This window comes from Stegostoma tigrinum, chromosome 4, assembly GCF_030684315.1.
Source record: "Stegostoma tigrinum isolate sSteTig4 chromosome 4, sSteTig4.hap1, whole genome shotgun sequence".
In the NCBI taxonomy this organism is placed as follows: domain Eukaryota; kingdom Metazoa; phylum Chordata; class Chondrichthyes; order Orectolobiformes; family Stegostomatidae; genus Stegostoma; species Stegostoma tigrinum.
Genome location: NC_081357.1, coordinates 77629661 through 77642266, shown reverse-complemented (window position 1 = coordinate 77642266; position 12606 = coordinate 77629661). Strand labels below are relative to the sequence as shown.

At 43.8% G+C, this 12606-nt stretch overlaps 1 protein-coding gene across 4 annotated transcripts in view; it reads left to right on the top strand.

The window, feature by feature from the left end:
* Positions 1-7358, top strand: part of si:ch73-340m8.2 (proto-oncogene tyrosine-protein kinase LCK) — a 136424-nt gene extending 129066 nt beyond the window's left edge. For all 4 annotated transcript variants that reach the window (XM_048530684.1, XM_048530685.1, XM_048530683.1 and 1 more), the window contains exon 13: positions 6584-7358. In XM_048530684.1, the coding sequence (XP_048386641.1) occupies positions 6584-6783 (200 nt within the window). In that variant the 3' untranslated portion in view covers positions 6784-7358. The remainder of the gene's footprint in view (positions 1-6583) is intronic.
* Positions 7359-12606: the final 5248 nt, after the last annotated feature.

Here is a 12606-nt window from a genome sequence, read left to right as displayed (position 1 = left end):
CAGGTATTCATCATGTCTCTTTATGGGAGTTTATATTGATTTGCTTTTCACAGGAATTTTTCATAGTGCATCTAATGTCATAATAAGCTACCATACATTTATATTAACAAAATAAACTTCCACAATCACCTAGAGATAGTAAGAACTGCTGATGCTGGAGTCAAAGATAACAGTGCGAAGCTGGAGGAATGTAGCAGGCCAGGCAGCATCAGAGGAGCAGGAGATTCGACATTTTGGGTCGGGCCTCTTCTTCAGAAATCCTTGTTTCTGAAGAAGAGTCCCGAACTGAAACGTTAGCTTTCCTGTTCCTCTGATGCTGTCTGGCCTGCTGTGTTCCTCCAGCTCCACACTGTGTTATATCCCACAATCACCTTTTTGTTTTGCCAGTGCCTGTTAATCATTTATCCCTCTAATTGCTGCAACCATTCTATGATTCTGGGAAACCTTATTAAAATTCCTTATACCTGTAATTGTGAATGCCTCCAACAGATCTCTTCTGAACCTTTGTCGCAATACAAGTTTAGCTTGAACACAAAAGTTAAGGATGATGCTCAATACAGCGCTGAGGATATGCTGCCTTGTTGAAGGTGTTGTCTTTATATTGAGATGTTAGATGAGGTCCCATCTGCCTCCTTGGGTGGATGTAAATGATCCTATGACGCTATTTTGATAAAGCATAAGAAAATGATCCTGGCCAGTATTTACTACTTAATGCACCATTACTAAGATAAGATATCTGGTCATTACCACATTGGTGTTTGTGGTAGTTTGCTCTGTGATTTCACTTCAAAATTGCACTTCAGAAGATAACATTTCAGAAGTATTTTTTGGCCATGAAGTGCTTCAAGACGTCCTGTGGTCATGGAAGGTGTCATATCAATACAAACCTATCTAATTTCTATCTTTAAAAGTTAAGACCTGTTCTCTGCAGGAAATATAATTAACTGATATGATTTAGACATTGATGTTTAGTGCACTTCACTCACTTTAGCTCCATTGCATGACATCGGATAAATAGCATGGAAAGTAGTCATTCGGTCCACCCAGTACATGGTGCTATTTATGATGTAACAGAAAATTAGGATCACTTAGCATGACTTTCCCCTCCCTGAGATAGTGAAAATAATGGTGACTATGAGGGTTTAATGCTGTGAGAATTTGAGCAGTAATTTCTCACCATAGAGAAAAACCTTTGCAATTAAGTCCTTTTTCCACAAAAATGAAGATCAGTTTCATACTGTTAGGTGGCACAAAGCCTATTTGCATCTTGCTAATTAAATAACTTGCCATATTTACTTCCCCTTCCAAATTTACTTATCATCAGTTGAGGAACCCGCTCCTATCAAATCTCAACTGCGAAAACAAACTGTGTACCAGTTGAGTCAGGTCCTCCACCTCGAGTCTGGGTGAGCTTGTGAATGTGCCATCTTCCTCCTTTTTACTTTTAAATGAAGCTGCTACAACTACAGCTAGGGCCCCCAAGGTTACTGGGGGCAGTGTGCCCCAAACCCTCCTCCCACCCAATTGAGTGTTGGCAACGGATCGGCCTCAGAACATCAGTTGACCTAGGTGGCATCAACAGGCTCAGACATTAATTTTTCTATCGTATGTAGGCAGAGGCAGCCAGCAGACTCTGGGTCAGAGGAGGTGCTTTTGCACAGAGAGAAATTTAAGCATCCAGAAAAAGGCAGGCAGCCTGTGTCAATAGCAAACAGTAAAAAAAACATACAATAGTCAAGAGGGATTGGGGCACTGCATGATGCTGTGTTAACTTTCGAGGTGCAGAATGTGCCAGTAGATAATGTGGCAAATATAATGCTAATGCTTGAAGAGAAAGTTGGTGTGTGAAAGTCAATGGGGAAGAGTATTTAGTAGAATGAAGTTGGAATCTAGTCAGTCAGTGGGTGCTACCACAGTTAGTTGCTAGGGCTGGACCATATACTATCCAGGGATTGAGTACAGAACTGAATAACTCCACAGAGGCCAGTATCCTGTCACAAAGTCACCCTTTATTTACATGTGGAGAGTCCTTGACATTGATCCAGGTCCCTCAGAAGCCAGATTTCGGAGTGAACATGATGTCTGACACTCCTGTTCTTATTTGTCAGCCAGGGTTCCCTGATTGGACTAGATTGGGGTGGCATGGTAGCTCAGTGATTAGCACTGCTGCCATGCAGTGCCAAGGACACAGATTCAATTCCAGCCTTGGGCAACAGTCTGTGGGGAGTTTGCATGTTCTCCCCTAGGCTTCAATTAACCCAGTTCTATTATGACAATGTGATATTGTAGCAGGCTTAGAAATAGGACAAGGGAAATACATTTACAAAAACATTGCCTTTTCACATTGATTGAACCACTGTTGTGTCTTTAAATCTCATTTGCCCTCCCCCTCCTCCTCACCTAACACACTGCAATGGGTTGAAGACAGCCTGCTATACTGTGGTAACTTTGAAGATTTGGGTGATTGACCACAAAAAGCTTTTGACCTTTAACTTTGCTGAGAGTGTCCTGCCTAAATGCTGGCTCAGCGTCCATGGCTTGACCTGCTCTAAGCGTTGTGGTTACAAGCCGGGGAAGCTGGAGCGGCAGGACACACCACTAGAGTCTTTAGAGAAGAAGTTACTGGGGTGTGTGTCTGTTGGTCTGTTGGTTCTGGCTGACACTAGTCTGCCTCCCCAAATAGAAGAGGCACAACTTGAATACCTCGGCCCCCTCTTATCTTGACATTAATGTGAATGCCCATATTTAAAGTGTTAGAACCCAGGCTACTGTGTATAACTGGCAAACATGGAATATACAGCTGGACCTGGTTTCCAAAGCAGCCTCCATTTTTTCCATGTATTTGCATACCATAGTCATCTTCATGTTGAGAACATGATAGACTCCTATATAAGAGATAATAAGGTGTAGAGCTGGATGGACACAGCAGACCAAGCAGCATCAGAGGAGCAGGAAGGCTGATGTTTCGGGCCTAGACCCTTCTTCAGAAATGGGGAAGGGCATTCTGCAATAAATGGGGAGAGAGGGGGAAGCAGATAGAAGATGGCTAGAAGAGAAGATAGGTGGAGAGGACACAGACCCTTCAAAGAGGCGGGGGATGAAGCCAGCAAAGGTGAGTGTAAGTGGGGAGGTAGGGAGGAGATAGTTCAGTTCAGGGAGGACGGACAGGTCATGGGGGCGGAATGATGTTAGTAGGTAGGGGTTGGGATGGGGTTGGGGCTTGAGCTGGGGTGGGGGATAGATGGGAGGAAGGACAGGTTAGGGAGGTGAGGACGAGCTGGGCTGGTTTTGGGATGCGGTAGGGGGAGGGGAGATTTTGAAGCTTGTGAAGTCCACATTGATACCATTGGGCTGCAAGGTTCCCAAGCGGAATATGAGTTGCTGTTTCTGCAACCTTCGGATAGCATCATCGTAGCACTGCAGGAGGCTCAGGATGGACATGTCTTCTGTGGAATGGGAGGGGGAGTTGAAGTGGTTTGTGACTGGGAGGTGCAGCTGTTTAGTGCGAACCAAGTGTAAGTGTTCTGCAAAGAGGTCCCTAAGCCTCCGATTGGCTCCCCGATGTAGAAGAGGCACAATGGGAACAGGGAATGCAGTATACCACAGTAGCAGATGTGCAGGTGAACATCTGGTTGCAGGAATTTCCACCTAATTTCTCCTCTATCCATCTTCTATCTGCCTCCCCCTCTCTCCCTATTTCTTTCAGAACCCTCTTCCCCTCCCCCATTTCTGATGAAGCGTCTAGGCCCGAAACATCAGCCTTCCTGCTCCTCTGATGCTGCTTGGCCTGCTGTGTTCATCCAGCTCTACACCTTGTTATCTCAGATTCTCCAGCATTTGCAGTTCCTACTATCTCTGGGCTCCTAATTCCGTTGTTTCAGTCTACCAAGGTTCACTGGCACACCTGCTTGATGGTCACACCATTATTACTAACAATCTGTCCATCTCCTCCTTAAATTTATTTTGTGTCCCAGCATCCACCATACTGTGGGGTAATGAGTTCTACAAATTCACAACCCTTTGAGAGAAGTAATTCCTCCTCATTTCTGTTTAAATTTGCCAATCTATGATACCTTATTCTAGATTATCCCTCAAGGAGAAACATCCACTGAGTCTAATTGGTCAATTCCTTTTAGCATCTTACATATCTCAATTAGATCTTTCATACTTCTAAACTGTAGCAAGGATAGGCCTAAATCACTCAATATCTTCTTTTAAGCTAAGTTTTCATCACTGGAATTAATCTAAAAAACCTTCTCTAAACTGACCTCACACGTTTACACTCTTCCTTAAGTGGACCAAAACTGTATGCATACAAAAATGGTGTGAGGAGCTTGTTGTCTACCACTCTTCAGTTGGTCTAGGAGCTCTCCTGCTCCTAGCTCTTAGCTCTTATGTTCCTCTGTTGATCTTGGCCTTCATCAGCAGATTGCAGGAAAGCCTGGCCCATAATGTGAGAATGAGAAGTCTTGTGTATGATGGAAATGGGTGCAAGATCAGCTTGTGATCATGCATAGCCGTTTAAAATGGTGAGGCATTTGCAGGTAGTGGGCAGGAAGAGCAGAAGGTGGGAAGGGTTAATTTTTTTGAGGATGTGATGGGTGTAAGTCCTTCAGTGGACATGTTGCATGTGATATTGAGGCATGCAGTCCACCACCCTTGGTGGGATTTAGTGCAGTGTCAGAGTTAGAGTGAGTGATGGCTCTGAGACTGTGGAGTCTCAGAGAAAGGATGATGTTGTTTTCCTTCGTAGAACTCCTTTATTGGGAAAGCGATGGCCAAGTAGTATTATTGCTAGACTATTAATTTGGAGACCCATGTAATTTTCTTGGGATCGGGGTTCAAATCCCACCATCGCAAATGGTAGAAATTGAATCCACTGAAAATCTGGAATTAAAAGTCTAATGATGACCAGAAACCATTGTTGATTGTCAGGAAAAAAAAGACCATCTGGTTCACTAATGTCCTTTAAGGAAGGAAACAAGAAATCCTTACCTAGTCTGGCCTTCATGTGACTCCAGACCCACTATAATGTAGTTGACTTTGAACTGTCCTCTGGGAGATTAGGGATGGGCAATGAATGCTGGCCTAGCCTGCGATGCCCACATCCTTTGAATTTTTTTTTAAAAAAGCATAGGAGGTTATTCACCTTGTTTTGGCACTGTCATCTGTCACACTTTAGTGAAGCCACAGGATTGATCCATGCTGCAATCTCTAGCAAGGCCGAAAACGTCTTTTGAGATAGCCATCACATCTAGTCACCCAGGAAGAGGACTCACCTCTGGTCAGAAACATTGTCCAGGAATACGCGATCATAAACCTTGGAGCCAATTTAGCCTTCTGTCAGGTGTTTAGTTTAATGGTGAGCACCTCAGGTAACTGTGATCCTTATGGCTTGCAGCATCTGAAGTGGTGTCCAAAATGCCTTTCAATTTGCCATGAGAGCCTTGAATCTCAGAAGGTCCCAGCCAAAGTGAGAATTGCTCACCGTGCGACTTGCTGAGTAACTGAAGCAGCATGTTGCCAATGTGGGGAATGAGCTGAGAAGTGCATGATCCTGTGAGATAACTCAGCCCTGGTGGATATTTGGCCACCCAGCACATAATCCTCCAAGTTTTAACTTCAAATGGGGAAAATTCCAACCCCAGTCTTAAGGCATACATTGGAAATTACTACTAGATATTAATCAATTCAAATGCTGATAGTTTGGGAATACAGTAACCCTAGAAATTGTGTGACTTCATTCCTGTTGCAGGGTCCTGCTTGATGAAAATACAGACCATTGAGTTTAATGAATTTTGATGGGCCAAATGGTTGTTTCTTATTTCACATTTCATTATGTTCTTGAGAAAATAGAATATTCTGAACTGAGTGCTTAGATCATTGTCTAAAATGCTGTCATTCAGCTACCAATATCAACAAATAATTAATGAACAATTTCCCCCACTGCAATAGGAGTGACAGGTGGGAACCCACAAACCACCACTTCCTAATGCAATGCAATATTTAAAATAAGTATGTTAAGTTTCACATTTTTTTTACAGCATTAAGTACAGTAAAACAAATAATGTACTAGAGTGAATTGAAAAACTAAAGTATGCCAGTGAGGTGTGCCAGTTTGCTGCAGACAATTTGTGAAACTATTTTGTGTAGTATAGGACTGGAGAGTTACTTACTCCTTGTTTAACACTATTATCTCCAATTTTCATTTTTCACACTTGACCCAAATGAAGAGATGGCAGTCCTGTGAACTCAGGGCTTTTGAGGGCAGGATTTTTTGGCCAGTTGGACCTGCCTGTTTACCACTACTGCCCCCACCCCAAGTCCCCTCCAACTACCCTGAATGAAATTGCAATGCAGTGCATTGAAAATCCATTGGATTTAGCTCAATGCCAAGATAGGTACGAACAGAATACAGACAGAAGGCCAGCCCACCACAGGACCACTTTTCCTGGGTTAAATTTTCAACTTTCATTCAATGATTAAATACATGAAATATGATTAGAGATATGCAGAGTGTGAATACAGATGCTGGAGCAGTTACTGTTATTGGTATTTATTGGCTACATTTCTGTTTTTCCAGGAATGAGCAACCCCGAAGTGATTCGTAACTTAGAACGTGAATATCGAATGCCATGTCCCGACCATTGCCCAGACGAACTCTATAATATAATGATGAGTTGCTGGAAAAAGGTTCCAGAAGATAGACCGACATTTGAATATTTACAGAGTATTCTGGAGGACTTCTTTACAGCCACAGAAGGACAGTATCAACATGCTTAGCTACAAAAGCCCCCTTGGGCTACTAAAGCAAATTGTTTATTTATTGCAGAGCCTCAAATCATGCATTGTGTTTTCATTCATATATAGCTGAAAGCATTTACAGTTCAATGTGAATTGAGGTCTTAAAACATTGCTGTGCCATATTCCATTTTCTATGTTGAGTCCTGTATTAGAAAGCCAAAGGAATGCCAATGACCCAAGATTCAGTTAGGCTGAATTCCAGAAGATTGTGCTCTAGTGCTAACAGAAATTTGAGCTAGCAGAGCAAAAAAAAGTCAATGGGAATATGCCATTAAAGTGCCTTCTGCATATTGTGTGTATAAAAACATCTTTTTCTCCAGCAAGTGCCTTCCCAGCAGCTATGACACGGTGCTTCTTTATTGGACATTTGTTAACTTAGTGAAAAATATATTCATTACAATGGAAATGCATTTGGAAATTCATCCTGAACTTGTGATGAAACTTTGTATGTTATGCCTGAGCTGTTCTGATTTTGCTGTCTTAGTCTCCAAAAGCAACGTGATTGATCTGTACATTGTTTTTCATTTCCTTCTATGTTATTTTATACATTAAAGTACCTGACAAATTTTAATTAAAAACTATAATTGCTGAAGTTGATTTATTTTTATGCTAGATTGTTTTGGATGGTAAATTATTCTAAATAACATAATGCAGAGTAGACAGTTCTTTAAAGTTACAGTACTTTGGAGTATAATACACCATTTTTAATTTTCAACTTAAATTTGTGTTGCTGTTAACTTGAATTTTTACAATGATTCATATCCAAACACACATGCTTTAAGTTGTGCAGTGCTTCCCTGTTAAATATTTATTAACTTCAAAACCTTAATTAAAGCACATAAATAAGCAAGTAATTAAGATTAAGTAAGTTTAAGACCTGGCAGGTCAAGTTGTCCAAGTGGAATGTGGGAACTGTCATATGTGGGAAGCGATGAACTCCACCAGTGTCCGAGATACCATGTGTGCAGAAAGTGCTTTTAGCTGCAGAAAACAAGGTGGATGAACACATCAGGCCAAGCAGCATCCGCGGAGCAGGAAGGCTGGTGTTTCGGGTCTGGACCCTTCTTCAGAAATGAAGAGTCCAACCCAAATCGTCAGCTTTCCTGCTCCTCTGATGCTGCTTGCCCTGCTGTGTTCATCCAGCTCTACCCCTTGTTGTCTTAGATTCTCCAGTATCGGCAGTTCCTACCATTTCTCAGCTGCAGAAACTTGTGTTTTGAGCTTCAGAGCTCAGGCAGTAGCTGGAGAAATTGACATGCCACAAGGCTGACAGCTAAGTGGATAGCACGTTTAAAGAAATGTTCACATCGCAGCGCATGGTTCAGGAAGAAGGAAGGGAATGGTTGACCACCAGACAGTCAAAGTGAATCAGGCAGATGGTGCAGGAATCCCTCAAGTCTTGCTCACAAATCGGATTTACATTCTGTAAGTAAATGAGGATGCTGGTTCCTCAATGAAGTGCAGACACAGCTAATCTTTTGGCACCACAAGCAACCTGACTGTACAGAACGCCAGGAAGAAGGAAGGAAAGTTGACATTTCTATGCCCGTCAACATGACTCCAGCTGATATGTTGCTTCCTGGTGCCAGGTCAAAGATATCACAGACAGGCTATTGAACATTTTTCAAGGTGAGGGTGAACAGACAGAGGTTGTGACAGAGTTTGATACTGGTGACTTTGATAAGAAGAAGGATGTGGTTTTGCAATCAGAATTTACATAGCTATATAGGAATTTAGCAAGTGGGGCCACAAATGTAGTAATCTCCATTTTACTCCCAGTGCCATGAGCAAGTGAGTACAGGAATAGGAGGTTAAGGCAGATGAATATGTGGCTGGAAGGATGGAGTCTGAGGGAGGGCTTTAGATTCCCAAGGACTGGAACTGGCTGTGGGGAAGGTGGCATCTGTACAAGTTGGACAGGATGCACCTGAACAGAGTTGTGACTGGGTATTTCGTAGGTTGACTTGTTAGCGCCTTTGAGAGGGTTTTAAATTAACTTGACAAGGATAGAAATGGTATAAATGATATGACAAAAATGGAGGACATTGGTGTTCGGTAATAGAACCGGTGCAGGCACAATGGGCTGAATAACCTCTGTCTATGCCACATGAATTGTATGATTACAGTTGGAGGATTCAGTTTTCAAGTTGATTTACTTCAATATTGCACACTGTTCATCTCAGCATAATCTATCAAACCTTGAAGCAAGGTAGTCTATTAACGTTCTCTTTAAACTTAGCGTAGAAATGAAACAAAAGGATTCAGTTTTAAAATAAATTCTTAAAATAGTTTAGTACAGCTATGTTTGAAGGTACCTAAAGACAGTATTTATGAAAAAAATGTATTAATATGAATGAATTACCAGAGTAAGAGAGGTACATAAATGGACAAAACAGAAAAAAATGTGCAGTATTCATTTTTCAAATTGTCTCCTCGGCAGCAAAATTTGGTTAGGACTTTCCCACAAAAAGATTTTTTTGAAATTAGTTTTGTGAAAATTTCTATCTGCACTGTGTGCAGAGCATTTCACAATATTTTTATTTTCTAATTAAGACCTAGAAACAGTGTGTTTCTTTGGTATTACGGATGTGGTTTATTGATGCTTACCCCATTTGGACTTCACCCCCACAGTTTCCTGAAAGTCTGTATTTAAATAAAAAATACATATTTTCATAATGCAGAGCATCGTAAGGTTGCTTCACTGTAATCATGAATGTATTAACTTATGAAACCCTAACAGGAAACAATAAAATCCCCGAACCTTTTTTGTTTGAGTAGAAATTGCATAGTTTAAATTCCACAATGTATGTTGTTTTTTTAAGCATTTGTGTGTCTTATCAATAGGACAAAGTAAATGATCTGCAGGGGATTTTTGTCTTCTGGTGCTTGGAGATGCCATTTGAATATCTTGCAAATCCAATAGCTGCTAAGCATCATACTTTTCTATATCTGCATGAAGATATTGGAGGGAGGCCCAATCAATTATTGTGGTCTGGCTTCTTTCAAGATTAACTATCATTAATAATCCAGGTTGCTGTTGGCAGCTCAGTCCTTCAGGAATTGGAAAGTTAGACAAAGTTGCTGAATTTTAAAAGATACTTTCAACTCTTTAAGGAGCATTTCACCTTTTGTCTGGTGAATAACAATTTATTTCCCTCAGTTTGCAGAGATAATTACTGATGGGTCTCCAAAGTTTGTGGATACTACCAAGGATTTGTAAACTGAGTGAATGAGCAGGGAACAGAAGATTCTCTTTCCCCTTTGGGGTTTCTTTAGGGGCTATCTGGTCTTGATAATGCAATAGTAGCTATCTTGAGGTCTGACAAGAAGAGTGCCTCATTGCTACTATTTACAGATTAAAAGAACAGGCTCTACATTAATAGAAAAAAAAACTCCTTGGGTATGCCTTCCATTATATCCTATTTCACTTTTCCACTAATTTTGCATGACATCATCACAATGGGTGGTGCTTACAGTGATCAATCAAATACTAACCCTTTCAAACCCATTAACAACAACATCCTTCACCCTTATCCGCCGAGCCGAACTCGTCCTCGCCCTCAACAACTTCTCTTTCGATTCCTCCCACTTCCTACAGACAAAGGGGGTGGCCATGGGTACCCGCATGGGCCCAAGCTGTGCCTGCCTCTTTGTAGGTTACATGGAACAGTCCCTCTTCCGCACCTACACTGGCCCCAAACCCCACCTCTTCCTCCATTACATTGATGACTGTATTGGTGCCGCCTCTTACTCCCAAGAGGAGCTCGAACAGTTCATCCACTTCACCAACACCTTCCACCCCAACCTAGAGTTCACTGGAGCCATATCCAACACATCTCTCACCTTCCTGGAACTCTCTGTCTCCATCTCAGGCAACCAACTAGAAACTGATGTCCATTTCAAGCCCACCGACTCCCACAGCTACTTAGAATACACCTCCTCCCACCCACCCCCTGCAAAAATTCCATCCCCTATTCCCAATTCCTTCGCCTCTGCCGCATCGGCTCCCAGGATGAGGCATTCCACTCCCACACATCCCAGATGGCCGTGATATTCAATGACCGCAACTTCCCTCCCGCAGTGGTCGAGAACGCCCTTGACTGAGTCTCCCACATTTCCTGCAACACATCCCTCAAACCCCGCCCCCGCAATAACCGCCCTAAGAGAATCCCCCTCATCCTCACATACCACCCCACCAACCTCCGGATACAACGCATCATCCTCCGACACTTCCACCATCTACAATCCGACCCCACCACCCAAGACATTTTCCATCCCCACCCTTGTCTGGCTTCCGCAGAGACCATTCTCTCCGTGACTCCCTTGTCCGCTCCACACTCTCCTCCAACCCCACCACACCCGGCACCTTCCCCTGCAACCGCGGGAAGTGCTACACTTGCCCTCACACCTCCTCCCTCACCTCCATCCCAGGCCCCAAGTTGACTTTCCATGTTAAGCAGATGTTCACCTGCACATCTGCCAATATAGTATACTGTATCCCCTGTACCCAGTGTGGCTTCCTCTACATTGGGGAAACCAAGTGGAGGCTTGGGCACCACTTTGCAGAACACCTCTGCTCGGTTTGCAATAAACAATTGCACCTCCCAGTCGCGAACCATTTTAACTCCCCCTCACATTCCTTAGACGACAAGTCCATTCATAGGATGTACAAAAAATAAAACATTTATACACCTACCCAGTCATGCAAGCCGCTCCAGGTTACCCAGGGGGTACGTACACCAACTAAAGGAAAAAAACAGAACAAAGAAGAAAAAAAACAAAACAAAGAAAATACCCCGGCCGTCGTCTTCCCGCACAGTCCCCGTTGGCCCTCTGACCAGTTGGGGAAGGCGCCAGCTGGGCCCAGTTACCAGATAGGGCCTTTTTTTTCTATTCTGGACGAGGGGTTTCATACGGTGGACTTTCCTCACCGCGCCTTGGCAGCGGCTGCCCCAAGCTTTAGCGCGTCCCTCAGCATGTAGTCCTGGACCTTGGAGTGCGCCAGTCTGCAACACTCGGTCGGGGTCAGTTCTTTCAGCTGGCAGACCAGCAAGTTGCGGGCAGACCAAAGAGCGTCTTTCACCGCATTGATGGTCCTCCAGGCGCAGTTGATGTTGGTCTCAGTGAGCGTCCCAGGAAACAGCCCGTAGAGCACGGAGTCCCATGTCACGGAGCTGCTCGGGACGAACCTTGACAAATACCACTGCATTCCCCTCCAGACCTCCTGCGCAGAGGCACACTCCAGAAGGAGGTGATAGACAGTCTCATCCCCCCTGCAGCCGCCTCGAGGGCAGCGTGCAGTGGTGCAGAGATTCCGGGCATGCATAAAGGATCTCACTGGCAGAGCCCCTCTCACCGCGAGCCAAGCAACGTCCTTGTGCTTGTTTGAAAGTTCTGGCGATGAGGCATTCTGCCAAACGACGGGAACCACACGACGGGATCCACCCTCTCCTTTTCCCGAAGGGTCTCGAGGATACAACGTGCTGACCACTGCCTGACGGCCTTGTGTTCAAAGGTGTTTCCCTTCAAAAATTTCTCCACGAAGGACAGGTGGTACGGAACGGTCCAACTACTCGGAGCGTTCCGCGGCAGCGAGGCCAGGCCCATCCTTTGCAACACCGGGGACAGGTAGAACCTCAGTAAGTAGTGACACTTGGTGTTTCCATACTGAGGATCTACGCACAGCTTGATGCAGCCGCACACAAAGGTAGCCGTCAGGGCGAGGTTGGCGTTCGGTACGCCCTTTCCCCCATTTTCCAGGTCTTTGTACATGGTGTCCCTGCGGACCCGGTCCATCCTCGA